At 43.5% G+C, this 26,600-nt stretch overlaps 1 protein-coding gene and 1 pseudogene across 1 annotated transcript; one reads left to right on the plus strand and one right to left on the minus strand.

The window, feature by feature from the left end:
- The first annotated feature begins 429 nt into the window (after positions 1 to 429).
- LOC143397981 (testis-expressed protein 38-like) lies at positions 430 to 1,555 on the plus strand. The gene is made up of 2 exons (XM_076854827.2): positions 430 to 466; positions 981 to 1,555. The coding sequence occupies exons 1-2, from the start codon at positions 430 to 432 to the stop codon at positions 1,553 to 1,555; spliced, it is 612 nt and encodes a 203-aa protein (XP_076710942.2).
- An 11,344-nt stretch (positions 1,556 to 12,899) lies between these two features.
- LOC143406232 (cyclin-A2 pseudogene) lies at positions 12,900 to 14,192 on the minus strand (annotated as a pseudogene).
- Between the last annotated feature and the right edge of the window lie 12,408 nt (positions 14,193 to 26,600).

A 26,600-nucleotide genomic window follows, 5' to 3' on the forward strand; every position in this document is an offset into this window, starting at 1 on the left:
AACTGGGTAAGACACTTCTTGAGGGTAGGGATGTCCAATGTTCACTGTCCTCCCTGCTTCACTCCCCACTGGAAAATGGCTCCCTAACAACTGAAAACACAAGTAGAAGCTCCTGAGGGTGTAAGGACCCTTTGCTGGAAGCTGCCTGTGAGTTTACCACACAAAGTTGGGAACAGACAATTCTATGGTGGACCAGTCTTTCATGGAAGACAACATGCTCATGAGATGTCATAAGATGGAGTCCCTTATTCCATCAACTGCCAACCACTCTACAAGCACCAACCCAAGAATTCCTGATGCTCAGAACCCAGTGATCTCAACTTTAGAGAACAATGGGACTGGGCCTTCTGGGGACTCCCATTGGTGGGCAGAGTAGTGGGTCAGTTCACTCTTTGCAGAGCCATAGGCCTGGTAACCAGAGTGAACCTTATGGATTCGCAAAAGGAGGACATGGGCCTCCCTGGTCGTAAGTACACCCAGTCCTTTTGAGTGTGAGTGACAAACTTTCAGGGAAGACCCTTTGCATGGATGGGGGGATGGGGGACTGCCTGAATGGAGTGCTATTTAGTTAAGAGACAGACTCCTCTAGGAAACTAAGGACTCCTCAAAGGTAGAGACCATGCTCTGCCCAAGCAGAAGAGATACAATTGATGTCCTTGTCCTTAGTGAGGCTTCTCGGTCTGAATGACTGCTTGGGTCCTGGACTGGGAGCCAGAAGGCCTGACTTGAGTCTGGGCAGGTCTGGCCCCTCTTCACCTTGTGTTCCTTATCTGAAAAAGGCTAATGGGGTCTCTTATGTGCCCTGCAAATATAGCTTTGACTGAATCAGGAAATTATTAGGCATGTCTTTGAGAAGGGTGGGAAGGAATGAGAGGATGAATGAGCCAAATCCAGGAGAGGAATGAGACACAGTTCAGGTCCCAAGCTAGAGCTGTCAGTCAGCTTGCCTTTTTTTTTTTTTTTTTTTTTTACTGCCTCAGCGTGGGTCCCATGGTACTTCGGATTGTTGGGGCTCTGCACCGTGATAACTGGTGGCTGCATGCTGGTACTCCACTGGAGGAAGAACCTGCGGAGGAGACAGCGTGCCCAGCAGTGGGTGGAGGTGATGAAAGCTGCCACATTTAGTTACAGCCCACTGCTGTACTGGGTCAACAAACGACGCAGATATGGCATGACGGCCACCATCAGAATAGATCCTCCCCGGGCTCTTGCCTATGCTGATATTGAACTCGAAATTCCGGATCTTCCATCGGAGCCGCACCCCCCTGAAGACAGGCATCATGCCTTCAGAGGCAGCAGCCCTGAGGCAGAAGCCCCTGTTACCCTCCAACCTGCTCTGGTGGTCCCACAGCAGCCCTCACCTAAGGGGATGCCAGAGCGCCAGACCCCATCGCCCTTCCCGATTATCTTTCCAGAGATCCCCTCTGCCCCTCCCCTCCACAGCCTGAACTTTCCTCGCATGCTATCCCACTCGGCCTCCTACCCCTTTTTCAAGGCTCCTGAAAGGCAGGTCCACTTCTATTCCCTTTCTGCACTGCCACAAGGGCTGAACTGACCCAATGTGTAGACTTTTACTACAGGGTTGAAGCCTCCTCTCACTGAAAGGGAGAGTTTCAGGGGCCAGGTATTAGAAAAAGGAGTCAAAGACTGTGATCCTGATACACAGGTCATATAACCTTATAGATGTTACATAGTAAAGTTTTTTTGAAAAATCAGAGTCATTGCGTCTCATTTGCCAGTAAGAAGGCAATATCCTTCCCCAGTGTGATGGTGGCACAAGTCTCACCAATACAATGAGAACTGGAGGCTGGCTCTGAAGAGACACATTGAGCCAATAGTTGTGGATGAGCTCAATTCCCTCCAAGTATTCAATGTGTTCAAGACCCCGGGCTAGGTCCCCAAAGGCACTGCTCTTCTGCAGGATGGGAAGTAAAATTGCCACAAGAGTAACAGTTGCCAATGGCACACGGCTACAGCAGTCCACAGTGGCTATGCCACTGGCCAAGCAAGTCATCATGAGGTCAGTGAACCACACCACACTATGTGCTGACTGGGTGATACCTATGATGTATCGATTCTTAGCTGGTTTTTCTCTACATGATTTCTAACAGAACAACACTGCAAAATGGTTATTATGATTTTTCTTTTACTGATGAGGAGACAGGTTCCAAGGTTTCTTTTTTGTTATTTTCTCTGAGCCTCTTCTCCCATGTACATCTGCCCGGCATTACAGTTCCTGCTCATCCACCCCATGGTATTTCTTCCCTAATCACGTCTTCTTAAAACATCCTTGGTGAATGAATGCTTCACTGTGTGTACAGGGTCATCAGCTTGGCCTGCAGATTTGCTTACTGGAAGGGCTGGTGGTAACCACCTAATATTATATGGAGTAACACATTCAAAAAGTGTATCCTAAGATATCCATGGCTACACAAAAGTTGAGTCACCTGTCATTCTTCTACATGGGAATATTAATAATTTTTATACCTTCTGGATAAGTTAAAAAGGAGACACAAAGATAATTATGAGATATTTGCCCCAGTTTAAAGATAAGAAAACCTGATTCTGTCCCAAAAATTTTTCCCATTTACTCTAAAAATGAGCAAAACCACTTACCATATTTCATCTAAACTTTAAATGTACATGGCCCTCACAGAAGTGCCTGTTTTGCCTATTTTGTGGTGTGTGGTGTGTGTGGTTGTGATTCTCAGAAGTTAGTAAACATGTAGCCAATTTTTTTTTCTTCTCCACCCCCCCCCCGTGTGTGGGCTGAAGGGCTTAGATCCAGCAACTGCAAAGAAAGCCTGATTCCTATCTATATGACCTCTAGCAATATATTTTAAGCCATTTTTATTTTTTAAGGTTAAGTGGAACCATTTCTTCCTTGTGTAAACATGATCTTATATTGTATCTCAAAATAAAAACAGGACTAAGCAGATCTTCTCTGGAAGAACAGGGGCAGAGGTTCACTTCTCCCTCACCTTGCCCCCTCGTCACCTTGCCCCCTTCAACTCTGCAGAGACCTAAAGCCCCTGACATACAGTTTTCACTGCTTCACACTCAAGACTCTAATTCTGAAGGTAGATTCTAGAACATTAATTTGTGCCAATGATCAGTTAGCCCCTGCTTTCAAAGGAGGAGAGAAGCCATAAACATAAATCAAAGAAGATTTTCTTTTAAGAATCAAGGGAGTGGGGGGAGGCTTTGTAAGACACAGTGACAAAAAAAACAAAATGTTTTATTCAGATAAATTAAAATGGCTATCACTGATATGAAATGAAGCTCAAACTGAGTTATAAAAACCTTGAATTCACACCCTAAACTGAACCAAAATTGCTTATATGTGACCAAAATAGCTCCACTAGAACAAAAGTAGATTTGCATTACTTCATATGGGAATACTAGTTAGGTTAGGTTCATATAATAAAAAAACACGCTCTGTAAAATCTCAGGATATCCAAATGTGTTCCGGTTTGGATATGAAAGAAATAAAATCTAGTTGGTGTTGGTAAACAAGCCAATGAGATGCACAGCAAATGAAAAGCTGTCAATAAAAACTACTTGACAGGCCACTCATCCCATGGGATTCAAAATTCTCCACTATGACCAGCAGGGCCAGCACAGGGGGGTGGAGGGTTATGTGCAGCAATGTAAAGAAAGGAAACTGCAGTAGAATGCAACATAGCCAGCAGCAGAGGAAGGGTGTCCACTCCTCAGCTTTGTTGCCTCACACCCATTCCTGGGTGCCAGGTACATTACAGCATCTTGAAGCCAGGCACTTTATTCCTCTGGGAATTCTACAGGACCTGTTGCCTCTCTGAATAATGGAGAGGCTCTTTAAGTAAACATTATGATGCCAGATTTTATATATATATATATAATGAGAAAGCAATGCTTTGGGAAACTAAAGAAAGAAGCAGTAGGAGCTGCCACGCAGAGTAGCTAAAGGATTGCAAATGAAAGCCAAACTCAGATCACTACCCAATCTTTCTCAGAGAGCTGAGGATGTGGCAGTTGATGCTTGACTATAGCTCAACACAAGGACTAGGCTGGGTAAGTGAGGACCCCATACAGATATAAATCCCACATTCACAGTAAGTAATTGGTTTCTGGGGCTTGTAAGCTGGTCTTCTTAACTAGAACAAAGGAAGTTGAGATAACGACCTGTGTCTGGAGACATGATAGTTTCTCTGGCAGAGTGACAAGGGATCACAGGCCTGAGTGCAGAATGGATGCATGTGGCAATGACCCAGCGATTCCATTCCTAGGTATATATTGGGGGAAGAAAACATATCTACAAAACCCTGCACAATAATATTCACAGCAGTATTATTCCTAATAGTCCCAATGTGGAACAAATCAAATAACTCATGAATGGATAAATAAAATGGGCTATGTCCATACAATGGAATATTACTCAGCCAAAACAGAAATGAAGTACTGCTACATGCTACAACATAAACAGACCAGGACAGCATTACACTACAAGAAGCATACCCAAGGCCACATATTATGATTTTGTTCATAGGAAATATCCCTAACCCAGAATCACTCCTAAAAGACCCTCCAGTCCCATTAATCATCACTCTCACTGTCTTCTTCTATCAGCCCCCAGTAACTACTAACCTACCTTTCATCTCTATGGATTTGCCTATTTTGAACAGTTCTTATAAATTATATAAGATGTGACACTTTTGTCACAGTACAGGAACAAAATAGTGGCTCCATAAATATTTGCTGAACCAGTGGAGAAGCAGTATAGAAAGAAAGAATATATGGTCTAGGAAAAGGTCACACAATTTTAGAGGTAGGAGAAATGTCATCTAGTCCAAATATCTAATTTTGTAGGTGAGGAAATCTAGATCCCCCAAAATCCTGACTGACCCCCGGATAGTCAGACATAGAGTGACAGAAGTGAGAATTAGAACACAAAAGGTTTGATTTACAATGTAGGAGTTTTTGTAGACTAACTCCTCAAAATAAAAGTTCCCTTTTTCTTTCACTTCTCTAATATGATGCAGTGATCAGTACCTCCTTAGGTTTAGGGCTTCCTTACTTGCTTGTGTCTAAACATGTTTGAGACTTTTTCTGGTGTTTTAGGATGAATTTGTTTCAAGAAAAAGACCCAAATCTTTTCTCAATATAACCAGGCCCTTTCAACCTCTAGTATTTGGTTACTACTATTGTTTCTCCCTTTGAGCAGGTGTTTTGTGGTGATCGCCTACTAAAGTACAAGCTCTGCTTCATTTGGAAAGCTCACAAGCTGGCAACCCCAGGAAGTATGACTCTAGAGCTCACTCATTCTCGGAGAATAGCTCTGACATGTATTGTATCACTTTATTCTGATTCCTTATCTAAAAACTAAAAAGATATTTCACAACTATAGACTTTAGGAACAGAACTCTAAAATGTCTTTGCTTATATATTTGTTTGAATACTGGATCCACAAACATGTATTATTCACTCTTGTTTGATATGTTTTCTCTATGATGAGGATTAATGATCTTCTTGACAATAAATATTCCTGTGATCATTTGAGGAAAAAAAAAATTGACTTCAGTCTTACCTCTTGACTTCTACACCTCACTCTATTTTATAATCATGGAACAATTACTATATTACCCCTTCAGTTTGTGAATCCAATACAAAGATGAGCCAGCTGTTGCTTTTTTAATTGAGAAGTAAACCATCTTTCCCCCTCCATTCTAAGTGAAGCAAAACCCACAATCTATTAAGTTTGTCCAAAAAAGCCATGCTTGATAGACTAATGATTTCTTTTTTTAATACTAAGAATTTCTATACATTTTCATCAAACTTCTAAAACCATAGTTTTTACAGGAAAATCTATCAAGTGAACAATATATAACAGATGAATTCTGAATTTCAACTAGATGACCTTTTTTACATATATATGATATGAAGGATAGCTTTGCTCAAAGGAAATGCACATCAGAAAAAGTGGGTTGAAAAGATTCTTAAAGCTAGAAGGGAACAGTGATTTCCTCTAGTATAAATCTGACCCCTTCATTTGAAAGAAGAGGAAAGTGAACTTAGCAAAGGAAGGACAGACTTCTCAAGAAATAGTTGTAGAACAAGAGAATGTCCCAGCCAGAGAGAAAGGAAGGAAAAAGGGAGGGGAAAAGACCTCACCCTAAAACTCACACCAGATACAAATATTAATTCAAAATGATCATGGATTAAAATGTAAAACATAAACCCATAAAGAAAAGGAAAGTAAAGCTCAGCAAGGGAACTTGGTTTGCCAGAGTTCACCCAGGGACTTTGACTTGTCACAGAGCTTGTTTCAATACATTATTATTCACCAGCTTAGCAAACTCCAATTGGCCCTGATAATTCTCTACTCAGGCTCATTCAGAGTAAATGGTTGCCACTCTGTTGACTGGATATTTGTTCATGCTCTTCTGGTCTTGAAAAATCTGTTTCATGCTACTTCAATTACTCATTCAGCCTTCACTAGGCAACTGCCCTGTCCAGCCATCCTCCAGGATTAGAAGCTGGAAGTCATGTTTCCCATCTCAAGGGACTCAGAGTTCATGGGGGAGAGAGTGGAGTCAAACCCTAATGAGATTTAAACCCCTTCAGGGCAACAACCAGCTTTTCCTTCCTTTTCACCAGGTGAGCACAGCCAGTGGAGGGCTGGGCACACCTGGCACATTTTGGTGATTGGGCAGTCTTGAGGTCCAGGACACTGGCTGCCCTGGTCTGTTGGGAGGACTGAAGTCAACAGAGATTAAGGGGCACACCCTCCATAAGGTGAGAGGGGAGCACAGGCTGTCCCAGGAGACTGGGGGCCACCTGCTCATCTCTTGGTCTGCAACAGGCAGTGGTTACAGTGGGACCCGCCAATGGAGGAGAGAACCTGGCAGGTCGAGGAAGACCCCCAAAGCTCCACAGGCGCCTCCTCCCAGGGCACAGCCCAGGGCTGCCTGGTGGCTAATGATGGCTTCAGGGCCCTGACCCAGGCCTGTGCCTGCAGTTCCTCCAAAAAGAACCTTTAACTGCTAGATGGCGGGATGTGGGGGTCCCACTGTGTTTCTATTTCCTTCTCTGTCTCCTTTCTGTAGTTCCTAATTTTTTCTTGGTGGAAAGTCGTGGGTCACCCATGGCCTCCCCTCTGTCGCCCCCTCAGCCCCGTGTTTGTGCTTCTCCTTGGAAAATTTAGGTCCCTCGGGGGAAAAACTTTAAAATTGAACTTCCAATTTCAAGAAGAAGAAAATTTCAACATGAAGAGCTCTGGACTATCAGGGCCCAAGCGCCCTTTCTCTGGAGACAGGGCCCAGGACAGCGCTCACCTCAGCGGTCAAAGCCTCCCTCTCACCCTGTTGGCCTGGTTCCTGGGCCTTTTCCAAACCGACCTCTCTGTCTCATGAATAACCAGCCCCGCCTTCCTGGGCGTGGCGATGCTTCCTCATGAATAATCAACTAGTCTCCTTGGGCCGGCGGACGTTGCCTCATGAATAATCAGCCAGGCCTTCCTGGGCGAGGTTATGCTTCCTCTTGAATAATGTATTTTTCTCTTTTTTTATTATTATTATTTTTTTTATTAGTTGTTCAAAACATTACATAGCTCTTGACATATATTTCCTACGAGCTTTCAGGAACGGAGGGCGGAGTCAGTCTCATGAATATGCAAAGCAGAGGAGAGTGGCAGATAACGGCTCTCCTGCCTGGCGGGGCCCCTCACAGCCTGCTCCAGCTCTCATAAGGAGCCCTCCAGCAGCCATTGCTGTGTCTCTCCCGCCTTTCTGAGGGCTCTCGTCGCGCTCCCAGGCTGGAGGGACCCACACCAAGCTCCTGCCGCCTCCGGAAGCTGGCCTCTCTGACTGCCGCGCCTGGGTAACCTGTAGGTCAACGGCAGCCTCCTGGGGCTTCTGAGGGAGCACTGCCCTCTGAGGTGAGGCGCCAGCTGGGCGGGTGAGATCCCAGGGACCTTGGTCTCCTAGGTCAGGCCACTGAGGTGGGGTCCCAGGCAGACCCGAGGCCAGCGCAGTGCGACGTGGGCCAGGGCTGACTAGACTCTGGGGGGACCTGGGGGCCAACAGAAGGATCCAGAGGGCAGAGCTCCTCAGTCTTCCAGGGCATCTCCCACCTCTTCCCCGCCAGTGACCCTCTATGTGTCATTATGAAAATGAAACAATCTGTACATCGAGTCCCCTTACCCTGCCCCTGAGCTGAGCCCCTTCTGCAGAGGTCGCCCCTGGCTGCAGCAGGCAGGAAATCAAGAAGAAGGGGATTACTGTATGTTTACTTAATTTCCATCTAAGATCCCCTCTGCAATCACATAGGGCAAGATGGTATTTTTTAAAATGGTGTTGGAATAACACGAGCATGGAGAATAATGAACTCTTGTCCTTCATCCAAGCTATACACACACACAAAAAAAAAATGTTTTTTAGATTTAGACTACATCTATATTCAAAATCAAAAACAAATTTTTTTCTGATATTGGATTGGAGTAGGTAAGGATTTCTTATATTGCAGGACTCAATTTATTAAACCAAAACAGAAAATTGGTAAATCAGCCCGGATTAAAATCATAAACATCTCATTATCAAAAGATATCATTAAGGCTATAAATACATCAGCTATCAACTAATACAGAATCTATATAGAGAATATACAAAGGAACCCTAAAAATTCATAAGCAAAAGATATTTCAACATTAAAATGAACAAAGCACTTGAGCAAGCATTTCACAAAATACATTCTAACAACCAACATAGATCCTAGGGGTGCTCAGGATATGACCCAAGAAATGCAGATTAAAACTACAAACAGATGCTCAGCAAAATGGTTAATGAATTTCAAAGGTCAATCTCAAGGGTTGCTGAGGATATGCAGTCACTGGAATTCTCATGCATGCTAATTGTGAGTTCCTTATGAAACCAAACATACACCTACTCTAGGACTCAGGACTACACCACATGCTCAAGAGAGTTTAGTTCACTGCCCATGAATGACTTCTACAAGAACATTCCTGGCAGCATTATTCCTGAAAGCCAAAAATTCAACAAAATACAAACATCTATCAACAAAAAACAGACATTTTTTATATAATCATACAATGGACCATGATCACCAATAATAATAAAGTACTAGTACACAGAACACCACAGCTAAGTCTCCTAAACATTATGCTGAGAGGAAAAGTTATACATAGGGCTGGGTGTGGCTCACTATTGGAGTACATGCTTTGCATGCACAAGGCCCTGGCTCCAATTCCTGCAAAATACACACACACACACACACACACACACACACACACACACACACAGTGTCCAGGAAGCAGGTGGAGCCAGTGGAAAGGCCCTATGCCCTAAGTTCTGCACCAGGACCCCTCATGGCCCATCATGGTGGTGACTCCCACTGAGGGGACCCAGCACCAGAAGAAGGGAAGCTAAGGAGCCTGAAGGCCCAAGGCCTAGGCCACAGTGGCACAGCACCCACCTGGCCTGCTGAGTAGGTGTGGCCTTGAAGAATCTGCCCTATGAGAGCACATGAGGAGTGCCACTCAGAAAAGTCTCTGCGGCAAGGAAGGGAACAGAGAATGTGGCTTCTGCTACAGCCACTGCAATGCCAAACGCATAGGCAGAAGTTCCTAGGTCACTACCTGGCTGAGCACATTCATGAAATCTAGGCCTGGACCTTGCCAGCCAGCAGGGAGAGGCCTAGAAGAAGAGGTCAGGCCAAGGTGGAGTAGGAGGGGAAGGTAGCAAGCAAGCAGGAGGGGGACAGTGACTCAGAGGATGAGAGTGAGGCTGAGGAAGAGAATGAGGACAAGAGCAACACAGAGAGTGAGGAGGGCCCTGAGAAGGAAATGGAAGAGGCACAAGAAAAGGAGGAAGAGGGAGACAACCAAGGAGAGTCTGAGGAAGGAGAGGATGCCACCAAGGCAGAAAGCAAATTTCACCCAGAAATAGAATAGGAAGCAGAGAGTGGCCCAGAGGAAATGTCCAGACCAGGAGTTGATTTGAGCCCCAATTGCTAGAAAGACAGGCAGCTCATCTGTTTCCTGTGTCTGGTCATTGAGGCTCACCAGGGCCACCAGTTCTCCACTCTAGGTGAAGCCTTCAAAGAACTCAGAGTAAGTATTGGGCATTGAGAGCACAGGCCTAGGAGTCAGGACAGTTGGGTTTCAATTCAGATGACCTAGCAGTGACTACATGACTTGTCCCTCAAAAGCTGGACTATTCAACTTGTTGGGAGCTGTTCTTATTCACAGCTGTTCTTTTTGGTTGAACAACTTTGAGAATCCTATGAAGGTATGGACTTCAACCTGAGAAAAACTACAGTACATAAAAAACCTAGTATATAATTTCTAAAATATCGCAAGCCTCTGGTCTCTGGATCCCAGGCAAAGCAATCCTTGAAAGTTTTTAACCCCACTTTGGGCAGTGTAAAATTCATCACCATTGTTAAAACTAGTGCCTTGACTGAGAGTTCTTGATAAGGGGATCTCTGCCTACTTAAAAACAGGAAACCATGATTTTATCAAATGAATCCAAGGGATGATTCCTTCCTAGGATAATGGTTTGGATAATGACTTGGTGTGTGCCTTAGATTGCTGCTTTTAGGTTGTATGTGTGAAACTTGGTAGGAAAGAAAGCCAAGGTCTAATGGGGATGGAAATGAAAGTTCTCAGGTTCTCTGTTTGACCTTTTACTTATCTTGGACCTTGCTGGTACCCTGAGAACAGTGTTTGGCAAGCCTTAGATGTTGGTAAACATTTGTTGAAGGAATGAATTTGCAAATGTATTTGTGAAAGGAAAGTGACCACGATACTCAGAGTGACCAAGAAATCTTTATTGCAGCAGTGCAAAAGAGGAGAGGGAGAGAGAGAGAGAGAGAGAGAGAGAGAGAGAGCGAGCGAGCGAGCCCGGCAGGGAAAGGTTTATATAGCCCTTTGCTGTTCTGCCTAAATCTAATAGGGTCTCTGAGTTTGCAAGCTGCCTTGTTGGCACAAGGTTGGTTAAGTATTCAGCCTTGAGTGGGGGCTTGAGCTTTTGGACTTGATGGAAACATTTGATAAAGAACCAGAAAGAGGGGGTTTGAGTGGCCAGGTCATCCTGCAGCTAACACTTGTTTAGCATGCCCTGTATACAACTTAGTTTAGCCTGTCCTGCACATAACATTCCTCCCTTTTTTTTTTCTAAGTGACATGGGGGCAGCATAAAATCATCCGGCTACTTCCTGCTTAATGTTGGGGCAGTGTAGAACCTATGAGGGAAAGTGGAGGAATTTCTGGGGGACAGGTTTGGGAACACCAGGGCAGCTAGAAATAACACCCAGATGCTATAGACTGTTATTTCAGCAGGGGTAAAGTCCACAAAATTCCTTGAAGCCATAAGTCATCAATGGCATCAAACCAGTCCTGGGTGGAGGAGATCCTTGGTATCAGCCACTGGTCCTGTTGCAGGGACTCTAGGAAGTATTGAAAGTATTGTCTCCCCGTCACATCACCAGCACCTGAAGAGGATCAGAGCAAGTAAAAACAGCATGAGGATTAAAGCAAAGGTCAGTTTTTGGCAGGAGTTTCATGCTGCAGGACTAGCAGAGAAGAGGCCAAGGGCCATGAGGAGGCTTAAAAGGGCATAAAGGCTCAAAAATTCAGGGTGGCAGGCTAAGAATTTTGTTGGGTTCCTTGTCTCTTGCTGTCTGATTGGCCGTAGTTTTTGTATTGTCAGCATCGGGGGTGAGCTCCTTGAGAGGAGTTGGAGTCATCTAGGTCATGAAACAATTGGTAGTCCCTGAGAAGAAGCTGGTTAAAGGTATGGTTAGAAATTGTGTTCATCTGGTTTTGGAGGAACTATATTATGCATGGGAGGAAAGTGCAGAAGAGTATTATGCCTATAAGAGGGACTAAGAAGGGCATGAGCCAGGTGACAAAGGGATTCGGAAAAAATTGCAGAAAAGAAGTTTGGGAAGTAGTTTTAGTCAGTTGGGTTGGAAGGTCAGTGAATTTGTTAACATTCTGTTCTACTAGGCTTGATTCATTCACACAATGGCAGCACTCTTTACTTAGAAATAAGTAAGTACCTCCCTTTTCAGCTGTCAATAAGTCTAATACTCCTTGTTTTTAGAGAGGTGACCTGTCTTTGGAGGGAGGAGAGTGACTCTGCTGTAGCATCGAAAGCTGCTTGAAGCTTTTTGTGAAGGTCATCTTCAGTCCAGATAGAGTGCCCTGTAGCTCCACCTGATACGCCAACTGCTACAGTTGCAGTTACAGAGATTCCTATCAGAATAGGCAGGAAGCCTGCATGCTTACTGCGTGGAGAAGTAGATGAGAGAATAACTGTTCAAATTCTGTGGTGCTATATAATGTAAGTTGAGGGATTACTTGGACAACAAAACAGGGAGTGGTTATATTGTCAGGGATGTAGGTCATTAAGGTTCCATTACGTCAAAGATAGTCTCCAGCATTTGTGTTTGTTTGTAAGAGCAATCCTGTAATGCCACCATCGGTCATGTTGGGTGTGTGATGAGGGGCTAATGCAGAGCCATCGGGGCAAGGAAGAGAAATTGGTGTTATCGGGTGTGGATTCCCACAAAGGGATATTTGAGGTATTTTACTGCCAGTGGGGGAGAGATCATATGAGAATTTTTTTTTTAAGATTTCCAAGTTGATTTATTATTATCCTGACAGCTGGCATCATTAATACTTTAACAAAACCACTTAAAATTAGCCAAATATCTAGGATAGATACATGTACAAAAGATATACAAATTAAAACCATTAAAAAAAAGTAATGGATACCATAATTTGTCCTTGACCATAACTTCTGTGTTCATAAATGATTGTGAAATGACAACCCAAGATAAAAACTGTACACCATGTACTCTGAGGGATTTACATCTTAGAAAACAGGGAGTTTTCCACGTTACACGTTTAGTGTCTCTGGTGGGTTGAGGAGAGAAACTCCATGATACTTCGAATGCTTGTACTTCTCCCTTATGGACTGCTGTGCATGCTGCGGGGCTCTGAGGTAGGTCTGGTGGAGGTCCAGGAGACAGGGCTTGAGGCTTTCTAGGGTGTATCCGGTCTTCTGTACCAGCGATTCAGGCCAGCTCTGGCCTGTGACAGTGTAGAGAGCTAAGTGAAAGGCTGCTCCAGCAACGACTGATGGCAGGTACTTCAGGTACGGGTCAGCATCTATCAAACTCAACTCTCCCAAGAACATTGCTAAACTTTCAACCTTACAGTTTGCAGGCTGCTGATGTAGAAAGTATTGGGTAAGAAACTGATTTACTGTTGGTGCAGCTAGGTCAAAAGCAAGGACTTTCAAGACTAGGTGCTCCATTCTCAGCACCTGCTTCTTGGTATAGGTGTCATCGGTGATGTACACAAACTCTGTTACTTCTGGGGGGTATATTTCTTCAAACTTTGAGGCTAGCAGCATGGCAGCTGTGGCCACAAGCTGAAGTTTCCCTCTCAGCACTGACATGGAGGAGAGGAACCTGTCGATGTAGTTCACAGCCAAGTGCAGGGTCTCATTCTGTAGTTTATATTCTTCTCCCACTTCAACCAGCCAGTCCACAAGGATAGCCCACATACTGTTAGTGATGTCTGACTGCTTCTTCATATAGCCCACTCTAGGCTTACACTTGACCTCCATTTCCCTAAGGTATGTGTGAATATCCTCGTGGTAGTCGGGCATTTCATTAACACTCACTGGCTTTTCATCTTCTAACACAATTGATATATCCATAGTGTGTGGCGACTCAAAACTACCATCCATTGGATAATCCAGAGGCACCAGAGGTTTTCTTGGTCCAGGTAAAGTAGCAGCTGTACTAAAAGCCAGGACATCCTCACACTCGGTTCTTTTTTCAGATGGCCTCTTTTGAGTCTCCTCCTCTGCTTCATCCACATGAATGGTGAATGCAGGCTGTTTACTGTTTGCTTTCCAAGGAGGAACAGCAGTGACTTGCTCATCATTCACGGGAAGATCCTTTAGAGGTGCGACCCGGCGCGTCTAGGGCTTCTGCGGCGCGGGACACCGCGGGTTCGCGGCCTTCAGCACAGCCAGCGCGGCCTGGGTCCGCGGCTGCGGGGCGGGCGCCTTCTCCGGGTTGATGTTCTCCTGGTCCTCCTGGAACCCTGTCTGCTGCAGCGCCGGCAGTGCCGGGCCCGTCTCGCGGGCCGCAGGCCGCGGCGCGGAGCTGCCCAACATCGCGGATCCCGGGGGCGCGAGGCGGTCAGCCCGCGCGCCAAGCAGAGTGCGCTTGCCCGCCCGCCGGGGACACTCCAGCCCTGGCCGTCCGCCGCGGCTCATTTCAGGACGCAGCGGATCGCCAAGGGTGGAGCAGGCGCGGCGCGACCCGGCGCGGAGGCGCGGTCGCCCGAGATGCAGCCAGCCGTCAGCCCGCCGTCATATGAGAATTTGAGGGGGACTGCAGCCAGAAGGGGCCTTTCCAGGGAGGCACAAAGAAAACAGTTTGGGGGGTTTAGGGTGAGAACTGCCGTGTTTAGAAATGCCAGTGTGTTTTGGATCTGTATGTGTTTGGATCAAGTATGGATCTGAGAACTGGGTTTGGAGGGGTCTGAGGAGGAGGGACCTTGGAGTTCCTCTGACTTTTTAGTTAGGACTTTTTCAGAGTGCTCTATGTCTGAGGTAAAGATTGTTGACTTGGACGGGGCCTGTGTTACTATGCTCCTCCCTTTCCATAAATATTCAGAGGATTTGGTTTGGTAGTTAGCCCAAAAGGGGGCACCTGTGACTCCTGAGGCCCATCGTGGGTGGGCTTGGTCATAGATTTTTTAGTTCAAAATGCTATTTTCTCGTCTTCCATGTGCTCTGGCCTCTTGCCAAGTCTCCTCAGGTATCAAATGGAACATATTGGTATCTAGTTTCTGGTATCTGTCATAATGATGGATTCTACATGACCAGTAAGGACAACCTTTACAAGTGTCTGGACACCATTTACAATAATCTTGGGTATGATTGAAAGATAACAGAGATAGGGTACTATTCAGGCTGTTTTGTAGATCAAGAATTTGCAAGAGAAATGGTAATAGGGGCAGTTGAGTTCAGGGGCATGTCAAAAATGGCACTTTGTTCAGTTTTTGATATGGATCCATCCTTCCATTGATCAACTACTTTGAATTTCCATATGTAGGATCTGAATGAAGGAGATATAGAAAAAGGCAGTGTAGGCTAAGAGGAGGTAAGGGAGGTAGACCCAGATCTGGAGGTTATTCATTGTTTTTTGGAGGACCTGGTGAAACAAAGTTTCAGCGGGTTAGTGGGAGAAGGGCTGCAGGCATATGCCAGTGAAGAAGAAGAGGAGGTATCCACAGACTCAGGCTCAGGAGCTGATGCAGGTTGTAACCTGGAAATGTGAATCCAGGGAGTTAGCGTGGCTGGAGACTTTTGAAACCTCACAGTGGTGGGGGTATACAGGGTAACTTGTAGGGGACCTTCCCATTTTGGTGACAAGGGAAAATCTTGGTGTTGTGGGGGAGAGAAGAATACCCAGGCTCCTGGCATTAGGGGAAAAGAAGCATGAGTCCTCTGGGGGTATGGGAGTAGGGTTTCTTGGTTTTTCCAGAGGTGAGAGTGTATAAAGGAGAGGAGAGGGAAAGAGAGACTTTCTGGTAGAGTCCACAGAGAAGCTATGACACCAGGGGAAAGGGCAGGATGGCCATACATGACTTCAAATGGGGAGAGAAGTGTGGGTTTTCTTGGTGATACTCTTAAGTTGGAATAAGACAAGGGGAAGAATTTTGGCCCAATCTAGGTGAATTTCAAGGGTAAATTTGGTTACAATTTCTTTTATTGTTTGGTTGGTATGCTCCACCTTTACAGATGATTGTGAATGATAGGGGATGTGCAGGTGCCATGGGGTGTTAAGAGTTTTAGCAATATGCTGTGTAATCTGAGAAATGAATTTGGGTCTGTTGTTGGACTGAAAAGATGTGGGTATTCCAAATCTGGGTATCATCTCAGAGACAAGGATAGAGGCGACTGTGGTAGCCCACTTGTTGGCAGTTGGGAAGTCTTCAACCCACCCTGATAAAGTATCTACTAGAACTAGTAGGTATTTAAGTTTGTGATCTGGTGACATGATGGTAAAGTCCAGCTGCCAGTCGACTGCTTGAATGAGGCCCCATGCTTGATGTGTGGGGTAGATTCCAGGTTTCAAAGGGGTTTGAGGATTTGTTCTTTTACAGATGGAACAGTTAGAAGTTAGCTGTTTCAGAAAGTGAACATCCTTGGGGCTGAGTGTGAGAAACGAGTTTGTAAAAGCTTTTAAGCTTTGGGAGTTAGTGTGAAAGATGGAATCAAGGTATGAGAGCATGAATCGGGTTGACACTGGGGATTTGGGTTGTGGGATAACTGGGGCTAGGGTACAATGGGGCAAGGGCTGCTAGTTAGGCTTCCTGATAAGCCCTTGAATTGCCTCTTGTAACAGGTGAAGAGTCATGTTGGTGTGGAAGGAGTGAGGCTCTAATGAGATCAGCATTGGTGACTGTGGAGCCCCTAGTTGTAAGAAGTCCTCTCTCTTTCCATATGGCAGAGTGGGAGAGGATTATGTGATAAACATATTTAGAGTCTGTGTATAAATTTAGGGAATGGTCAGCCACCAGGTGAAATGCCCTAGTGATGGCTATAAATTCAGCTTGCTGGTTGGTGCTGTGTGGAGGTAGGGATTTTGCCTCTATTGTAGAAAATTTTATCCTGAGTGGGTCAGTCAGGGGAGATAACAGATTATCCTGCATGATGATGGCCATCTAGTGTGAAGGTGCTGCCATCTGTAAAACAAGTGTAAGTGGCATCAGGCAAAGGCCCTTCATGGATATGAGTGAGGCAGGGGATAAGGTTTTCTAGAACTTCAAGGCAGTGATGAGAGGGAGGTGCTTCAGTTTGGGGAAGAAGAGTGGCTGAGTTTAGGGCTGAGCAGGCCCTAAAGGAAATGGGGGGATCGTGGAGGAATGAGACTAGAAGGAAAAGGATGTGGCAGGGAGTAAGGTCTTTAAACTTTTGTAAGTGAGAAGATCCTCCAGAGTGTGAAGGGAAATGATAATATTTGTGCTCCAAAAGTCAGTTTATTTGTCTCCTGTAGTAAAGTGTGTGCTGCAGCTATAGCATGCAGGCATGGGGCCCACCCCCTAACAATTGGATCTAGTTGTTTGGAAAGGTAAGCCACAGGAGCAAAGGTGGGCCCTTTATTTTGACTTAACACCCCAAGGGCTAAGCCTGTTTTTTCATGAATAAAGAAGAAAGTTTTATTGGAAGTCTGGGAGATGTAGGTCTGGTGCTTGGAGGAGGGATTGTTGTATGGAGAGAAAATAAGATTTAGGTGATGAGGGGAGGGGCTCCTATTTGTCTCCCTTGGCCATTTCATATAGTGGTTTGGCCAGGAGTGAGAAATTGGGAATCCAGTCCCTAAAATATCCTGCTAGACCCAGGAAGGATATGATTTCCTCCTTATTTTTTGGGACGGGGTAGTCCTGAATAAGAGCTTTTCGATCTAGAGTGATTGTCTTGGAAACTTGGGAGAGTTGGACTCCAAGATAGGTGACCTGGGGCTTGTGATAATTGTACTGTTTGGTGAAACACCCATTAACTCTTGTCAGCCAGAAAATTAAGAAGCATGGTGGTGTCAGTTTTGGAAATATTGAGTAAGGGACTGCAGAGGAGTAAGCCATCTACATATTGGAGGTGAGTAAAAAAAGAGGGAGGTTGAGGTCCTTTAGATTGGCAGACAATGTCTGACCAAAAATGTGTGGGCTGTCCCTAAAGCCTTGAGGGAGGAAAGTCCATGTTAATTGCTGAGATCATTGAGTATCTGGATCTGTCCAGGTAAAGGCAAAGAGGTCTTGGGAAAGTGGGACCAAAGGAATGTTGAAAAAAGCATCCTCTAAATCTATAACAGAAAAATAGGAAGTTGAGGCCAGAATAAGGGACAGGACAGTATATGGGTTTGGAACTAGAGGGTGGATAGGTTTGATTGCCTCATTCACAAGACAAAGATCCTGGAACAAGCAGTAAGTCCCATTGGGCTTTTTGACTGCAAGGATGGGAGTATTGTATGGTGAATGTGTGGGGTTAAGAAAGCCTTTTTTGAGAAGGCTGGAATGATGGGTTGTAGTCCCTTTTGACTGGACATCAGGAGGGGATACTGAGGCTTATTTGGAATGTGATAGGTATTTTTGAGTGTACCTCAACATTGATGGGGGCATTGAGCCAGGGATGGAGTCTCTGTGTCCCAGACTAATGGTTATACTTGTTCTTGTGGATGCAGAAGGGAATGATCTGGTGTAGCCTGTAGGGCAGCCATGGCTATAATTCAGGGGAGGAAGCATGGTGAAAAACAGCAGAAAGGAAATCATTGCCTTAAATTTAGATAGAATATCCCTGCCTAATAGGGGAATGGGGCATTGGGGCATCACCAGGAAGGAATGTGAGAATGGTGGCCTGAATAAGCAGGATAGGGGTGGGGTGGTTTTGAGATATATTGTTTTTCCACCTACCCCAACATTAGGGGATGAGACAGAAGTAAGGATCCCCAAAACTGCTGTTGCTCCAATGTCTAAAAAAAAATATTTTGTGGCCATCAACTGTCATTTGGATGCTGAATTCCAGCATGGAAATGGTGATTGGACTTGTTGGGACAGGAGCCTTGAGGCCCCATCAACTGTCAGTGGCCAGTCCCATGAGATTATGTGGGATAGGGCCTGGCTGGGAACCCCTTCAGGTATGAGGACAGCCCAGTTCCAAAGCCCAGTGGCCTATTGTGGAACATTGTGGGCACATTGTGGTCTGGTAGGCGACCTTGGATTGGGGAAGGCCCTGCTCCAATGTCCTTCTTGTCCACATTTAAAGCAGGCCCCAGGGGGTTCTAACTTCAGGGGATGGTTTTGCCACATAGGAGATGAGTTTTGAGAGGGTCCACAGAGGGCCTGAGCCAGCATTTGGCACTTTAGGCATTTAGCCTTCTTATCTCAGTTGTGATAGAACTTAAAAGCAGTAGCAAGAATCTCGTTCAGGGGAGTGAGGGTGCCTCATTCTAATTTTTTAATTTTGATCTGAATATCAAGAAAACTTTGGGCAAAGAAATAATTCATCAGTAACTGTCAGTCATCAGGGGTTTCTGGGTCCAAATTAGTGTATTGCAGGAGAGCCTTTGTAAGGTGGTCCAGAAAGGCTGGGTTCTCATTTATCTTGTATAATTTCCTGAAGTTTCTCAAAATTGAATGCTTTCTGGGCTGCCCTTTTTAGGCCTGCTAGAATACAAGTGGTGAAATGATCTTGCTTTGTGATGCCATTTTGGTGTTGTAATCCCAGAGGAGTCTTTGTCTGGGACTGCTTGGGGCCCAATGGGATGTACCGGATTGATCTGATGGATCTCAACTGCATGAGTGTGAGCCTGTTCCCAAAACCAGCTCCTCTTCTCAGGAAGTAAAGTATTGTAGAGGATCATATAGACATCATGGAAGGTGAGGCTATAGGCCTGTGTTAAATATTGGAATTCTTTGGTACATATAACTGGGTTGGTAGTATATGTGACTAGTCATTTTTCAATTTGGGAGAGGTCAGCCATAGAAAAGGGGACATGCATGTACTTGGACAATGCTTTCAGTACCTTCTACCAAACACAAGGGGGCAACGATTTGAGAAAGGGCAGTGGGTTGGGATTTTGATCTAGTGATTGGAGGAGAGAGAGCAGGTTGCTGAGGTCGGAGTGACTGTGGAGAGGCTGAGGCAGAAGGTTGAGGGTGAGGACCTATTGGAGCTGGGCGATAGGGTGGAGGTTCACCAGCAGGGTCAAAAGTAGTGGATGAGTCTGGAGAAGGAGAAGGTTGGGGATTGGTGGTTGGGAGGGTTGGTTTGCAAGCTAGAAGAATTTGTAGAGGTTTGCAAGAGGTGCAGAGAGCAGGATTGGATCGGAGCAAGAAGAAAGCTTGGACATAAGTGATCTCTACCCATTTTTTCGAATGCTCACAGTAGTTGTAGTGACCCCTTAGAATGAAGGGATCCAGAGACCCAAAAGGTGGCCATCTGCTTTGGTTGTCTAAGGGATAAGTGGACCAGGCCTGGGTGCTATACTTGATCAATTTGGGGGGTTTGATATCTGGTGTCAAGGAGAGGGTTTTGAAGTTATCCAAGAGGCATTGTAAGGGAGACTGGGCCAGCAGAGAGGATGCATTACACATGTCACAAACATAGTACAAGGGAGAGGGAAGGGGACACAAACGTAGTATAGGGGAGAAGGAAGGAGATGCAAACGTAGTATAAGGGAGAGGGAGGAAACTGATTTATTGGCAAAAGAGGCGAAACCGCTAGAGTCAAAAATCAGGAGTGCCTAGTTGCAGGTTGGAGCTGCAGAGATTGGTTATCACCGAATCCTGACAGTCGAGGCTCCCATCCTGGATGGGGCCAGAGTCATAGGAAACCTTGGCCAAGGCTTTTTGGGACCGCTCCTAGAGAGGTTGGAGACTCCAGGGCCAGAAAGAGGAGAGAGAGAGAGAGAGGAAGGGGAAGAGAGAGGAAGGGGAGTGTAAGCATATCTCTAGTGGCCGAGACTTAAAGATGAGAGGACATTATGAGAGCCACCAAAACCGTGAAGGTCTGGGTGGGGTGTGATGTTTAGTTCTCTGTTTTGTGTTCCTGGAGGTTACACAGACCTCTGAGGGTGACCTATAAAGCCTATGCTGGTAAACTACCGGGTGGGAAGGGGAAGGGAAATAATTTTGAACCCAAGAGAAGAATCTGCCCAAGGAAGGTGTCCCTGAGGGCCACTGTGGCCTTAAAGACTATGGTGGAATGTTTTCCTCCCCACAGGTGGGTGAAGAAGTTTGCTGGATGATCAACAGTCAAAACCTCCTGACACCAATTGGATTTAGGACTCCAGGAAGGGGAAACTCACCAATCAAAGGCCAGGGGTGGATGTAGTTCTGGCAGTTGAGGAAATGGCTTTAGGCCTTCCCGTGAGTGGGACTTCTGAAGGCAGAGGGACCCCAAAGTGGGTTTTAACCCTCCTCCTGGGTTTCAGTACCAATGAAAGAAAAGTGACCACAACACTCGGAGTAACCAAGAGATCTTTATTGCAGAAGTGCAAAAAAGGAGAAAAAGAGAGAGAGAGAGAGAGATCCCAGCAGGGGAAGGTTTTCATAGCCCTTCTGCTGTGTTCCTAAATCTAATAGGGTCTCTGTGTTTGTAAGCTGCCTTGTTGGCACAAGGGGGGTAACTGTTCAGCCTCGATCAGGGGGTTGAGTGTTCAGCCTTGAGCAGGGGGACAAAGCATTCAGCCTTGAGTGGGAGCTTGAGCATTTGGACTTGACGCTAACAGGTGATAAAGAATCAGACAGTGGGGGTTTGAGTGGCCTGGTCATCCTGCAGCTAACATTTGTTGAGCAAGCCCTGCAGACAACTTAGTTCAGCCTGTTCTGCAGGTAACAACTTTTATTATGAATTCTTACAACAAGCAAGAGAAACTGCTGTTGTTAATCAAGTTGAGAAGTTTGTGAGGTTAGCATTTAGTGATTAGCACATTAGTAATGTCTTTTCATGATGACTTTTGCTCCTAAGCAACCTCAGAGTTGCTGGCATTGGGGTCAGAAAAAGTGTTCTAGTACTTGGAATTGCACCCAGGGGAGCTTTACCACAGACCCATACTCCAAATTTTTTTTTAATTTTTATTTTGAGACAGAACCTTGCAAATTTGCTGAGGCAGGCCTCTAACTTCTCATCCTCCTGCCTCAGGCTCCTGAGTTTCTAAGATTGCAGGCATGTGCCATTGCACCTAGCTGGATAACAAATATTTTGATAATGAAGATGCCTTGTATAAAAACATGTACAGTAACAATTATAAAGCAAATAGTGATATATCATCCACCCAGGTAAGAAGTAGAATATTACTAGCAATGTTGACACCACCCATGTCATTTTCCAGTTACATCCGTCTTTCTCCACATAAGTAACCATTCTCCTGACTTTGGGGTAGTTTCCTTGATTATCTTTATACATTCACCACATATGTATGCCTTCCTAAATTTAATTTAAACTTGTCACTATTGGTCTTATGTTTTTATTATGCATTCCTTTGAGTGTTGCTTCATTTTTTAAATGTTTGTGAGATTCCTCAATTGGGTGTGGTTCATTTTTATTGCTGTATTGAAGTCTATTTTATGAATATGCCACAAGTTACTTATTCAGTCACATATGAATGTTTTTGGAGTTTCGGACTGTACAGTGTAGGTATAAACATTCTTTTTTATGTGTCCTGGTATATAACTACTTGTATTTTTAAAATGGATGATGAATCTAGGAGTGAAATTGCTGAGTCAAGACTATTCCTATCTTCAGTAGACTAGATGCTACCAACTGTTTCCCAAAGTGATTGTATCGATTTGCACCATCATGAAGAGTATGAGTTCCTGTGGCTCTATATCTTCACCACCACTTGCTTTTATAGAGTTTTATTTTTTTGTCAATCCCAAGGGTATTTAATGAATGGTATCTTATTGTGTTTTTCATTTGTTTTTCTCTGGTTACTCATAACATTGAGAATCTATTGTATTTCCTCTTTTTGTGAAGTACTTTGTCAGGTCTTTTGCACTTTTTCTATCAGATCATGCATATTTTATTCTCATTAATTTATAGGTGATTTCCATGAATTTTTTTATGTCTTTGTTGTTTTATATGGGTTTCAAATATCTTCTAATTTGTTTTTTGTTTTTTTTTTAAAAAAAGATTGTTCCTTGAATGAAGATTTTAACATGCTAAAATTTATCAATACTTTTCTGTGTATGGTATGTGCTTTTTTGATCTTATTCCATTTAGTGTCAATTTTTGTTTAGTGGAAGTAGAGGTCCATTTCATTTTTCCCTCCATACAGATAACCAGTTGCTCTAGCAGCATTTATTGAAAAGAACACCTTTGGCCAGGTGTGGTCATGCTCATGTGTAATCCCAGACTTTCAAGGCTGAGGCAGAATATTTGTAAGTTCAAGGTGATCCAGGGCAATTTATTTGGATCTTGTCTCAATAAAAAGGCCTGAAAATTTAACTCAGTGGTAGAGCACCCATGTGTTCAGTCCCCAGTATTGCCCCCACCAAAAAAAAATCCCTTTATATACTGACCTGCTGTGACATCTGTGATATATCAAGTATTTGTGAACATGTTGGTAGGCTCTTCTTTTCTATACTGTTGTAGTATATTTTTCTGTGAACAAGATGTTTTCCCAGTTGCTATAGCTTTTAATAACTGTAGAGTAAATCCTTCTACTTTGTTCTTCTACCAGAGTGTCTCAGTCAGCCTTGTTCTTTACATTTTTGTAGGATAGAACTATAAAACATTTTTTTCAGGAAATTTTGGGTGTTTTTTTTTAAATATTGTATTGAATTTATAAACCAATATAGGGCAAATTAATACCACTACAATAAGAAGTCTTCTGATCCATTTCTTTATGTTTCATTGCTTCACAATAATATAATTTTTCCTGAAAGATCCTTTACCTTGTGAAGTTTATTTTTGATACTTTATAATTTTATAGTATTATAAAATACTTTTAATTTGTTTTCTAACTATGTATAGGAATTTGATTAGATTTTATATTGATATTTATATTAAACTATCTGCTAAATTCTCTTAACACGTGTGATCATAGTATCTGTGGACATGGGCAGTTTTTGTTTCTTTTCAATCATAATACCTTTTATTTGTTTCATCAACCTATAAAAAAGACAGTGGATTCTCAAACCTGCTTTTGCATCTAATTTTTAAAACCTAATGTCATGCGATCTTTGCAAACTCCAGTTTACAATTGCACAAGAAAGCAAGTAGAAAGATGATAGCTTAGAATTATTAAGAAAATAGCTTAGACCTTAAAACCCTTTCAATCAAATAAGGAAAATGAAGGATTAATATTTATTGAACACCTTTAATACAAAACTCTATGCTTTGTGCTTTACATATACTTCTTTGCTTCTTGAAAGAGATGTTATTAGTATTTCTATTTCACAGTTGACTGAGGGAAGTTAAAGAAGCACACAGCTAATAAGTGGTCATGTTAATATACAGGTCTCTCCCACATTTTTCTGCTGACCTTGAACAAATTACTCAATTTTTCTGTTTTCCATCTGTAAAGTGGGAGTATTTGCTCTTCAGGGGCTCTAGGACAGTGAAATAATGAATATTAAAGCTTCTGAAAAACTCAAAGGCTCATTCAACGCTAACATCTGGTATTTTCTCCTAATCATTCCTGTGGGTGATATTATATGCCCAGAGGCAGGATAGCAAAATGGTTTAAGAGCACATGTTCTAGAACTCAGTTGTTTGAATGCTGTTCCTGGCCGTGTCATTTATGGACTAGATGATCACTTTGATCTCTTTGAGGGTGGTTTTTGTTAGAGTTGACATTTTTCTAGTTGTAGCTTACTCCTAAGATAGAGTCCTCAAATCTGAGGCAGAAGCTCAGAGAGGGGTTTTGACTTGTAGAGCCTGCCTCTTACTCCTAGGTTATACCCATACTTCTAAGGAAGTAGTTCTTCTGAGACTTCAGCTAGGGCATTTAGCAAGGCCTCTACACCTTGACAAGGCTTGAATCCCCACCTCTATTTCCCTAGCAATGTGAAACTGTTGATATCCTTGCTCAGCTCTTTAGCAATCATCTGCTGATTTCCACTTGGTTTCTGGGAGTCTTACTCTGCTTGTGCACAGCTTAGAATTTTGGCAATGCCTAAAGGGGAAATCACACTAGAATTTTGGGCTAATTCTTTGTAATTCCTTCTACCCTTTATTTTTATTTTTTCCCTTCTATCCCTTGATGTCCCGGTCTTGTTGGCAGGCCAAAATCCCACCACTTCCTTCTTTATCTCTCTCACCTTTTGATCCTTCCATTCTTTTGGAACCATCTCCAGAAGGTTTCTAAACCAATCACCCCACTGCAATTTTTCTTGTCAGATCATGAATACCTTTCCATTGCTAACTCCAATGATCAGTTCTTAGTTCTTTTCTTACTTGATCTTTTAGCAATATTTGACCTAATTGATCACTACTTCTTCCTACAAAATTTTTCTTCCCTTGTCTTCTAGGGTGCTGTATGCTCTAGGTTTTTCTTCTAAACTAAAACTCCTGTTTCTATTCCTTTGCTAGAGACTCACTCCCTCATTTCCTTCAGGACTTTGCTCAGATATCACTTCAGGAAAACCTTCTCTAATCACCTTATGATTTAAGATTCCAACCCCATTCTTATCTCACATGATATGTATTTTATTTATTTATTTACATGTTGCTTAGTTTTCCCATTAGAAGTAGTAGGCTCCGTGGAAGGAAGGGATTCCCCCACTCTTTGTGCACTGCTATATTCTGGTGCCTAGAGCTGTGCTTGGCACAGTTAAACATACAGTAAATATTGGGTGAGTGAGCAAATGCAAGAACAACTTATCCCCTGAGAGCTCATCTATTCATCAGGTATTTATTGAGTATGACCTGGGTTTCAGGTTCTGTGCTAATATGTAGTGTTATTGTGAAGACTACAATTAGAAATGCCTCCTCTGCACCTGAAGATGCCATAGTGAAATCCAGTATAGGTTGGTCACATGGAGAGGCATGTAGCTGAATGAAGTAATATTCAAAGTCATTTAAGATTGTCCTTCAGAATTCTAAACAAATTTATTATTTATAACTTTTTTGTAAACTATGAAGTCTGCATACTTCATATGGAATCCCGCAAAATATTGACACACATTTTGTGGGGTTTTTTTGTATCTTACTTACAGAAAACTGTTGAGGAGAAAAAGGTTATATCTGGATATATTTACACCCAAGAAGAACTTCAAAAGGTATCAGCACTGAAGAGTGAAGTTGATGAAATGAAAGGACAATCTCAGATGACACGTCTGAAATGGTGATTACACTTTCTTTTTGGTTTCTTTATTATCTTATCCTGCTGGAAAACAGATGTTTTTGTGTTTGTTTTATTTTCAGTGAAATGTTCAAATTTTCTTCTCTGCACAGTAGGTTTTATGTTCTTTCATCTGTTCTTATTAGTCTCTCTCTCTCTCTCTCTCTCTCTCTCTCTTTCTTTGTTGTCGGGGGGTGAGGGTACTGAGATTTGAATCTTAGGGCTGTTTTACCCCTGAGTCACATTCTCAGGCCTTTATAATTTTTATTTTGACACAGGGTCTTGCTGTGCTCTGAGTCTGGCCTTGAATTTGTTGGCCTCCTGCCTCACCTCCTGAGTCTCTGGGATCACAGGCATGTGCCATGGTGCCAGCTTTATTTTTGTCAATTGCTTTTGAGTTTTTTATTTTAATTAGGATGTTCAACCTATAATATCTTATGCATATTGTGACTTTTTAGATACATGTATCTAACATTAAAGAAATTTTTACCAGAAAATAAGTTTTCCCAAATCACACACCATGGCCTAATGAAATTATTTCCTTTTCATGTATGTCCTTGGTATTTCTGTATATTCAGGGCTGCTGTTCAGCCAGAATGCACCCACACATTTTCATCAGGAATTATAATATTGAACTCTTTTCTTGTTGGTAAATAGTTGCTGCCCCAAACTCTCAAGAGTAAATTTGTCTACATTGGAATTCCCCTAGAACATTCTGGATTTTACCA

This window comes from Callospermophilus lateralis, chromosome 1, assembly GCF_048772815.1.
Source record: "Callospermophilus lateralis isolate mCalLat2 chromosome 1, mCalLat2.hap1, whole genome shotgun sequence".
NCBI lineage: Eukaryota > Metazoa > Chordata > Mammalia > Rodentia > Sciuridae > Callospermophilus > Callospermophilus lateralis.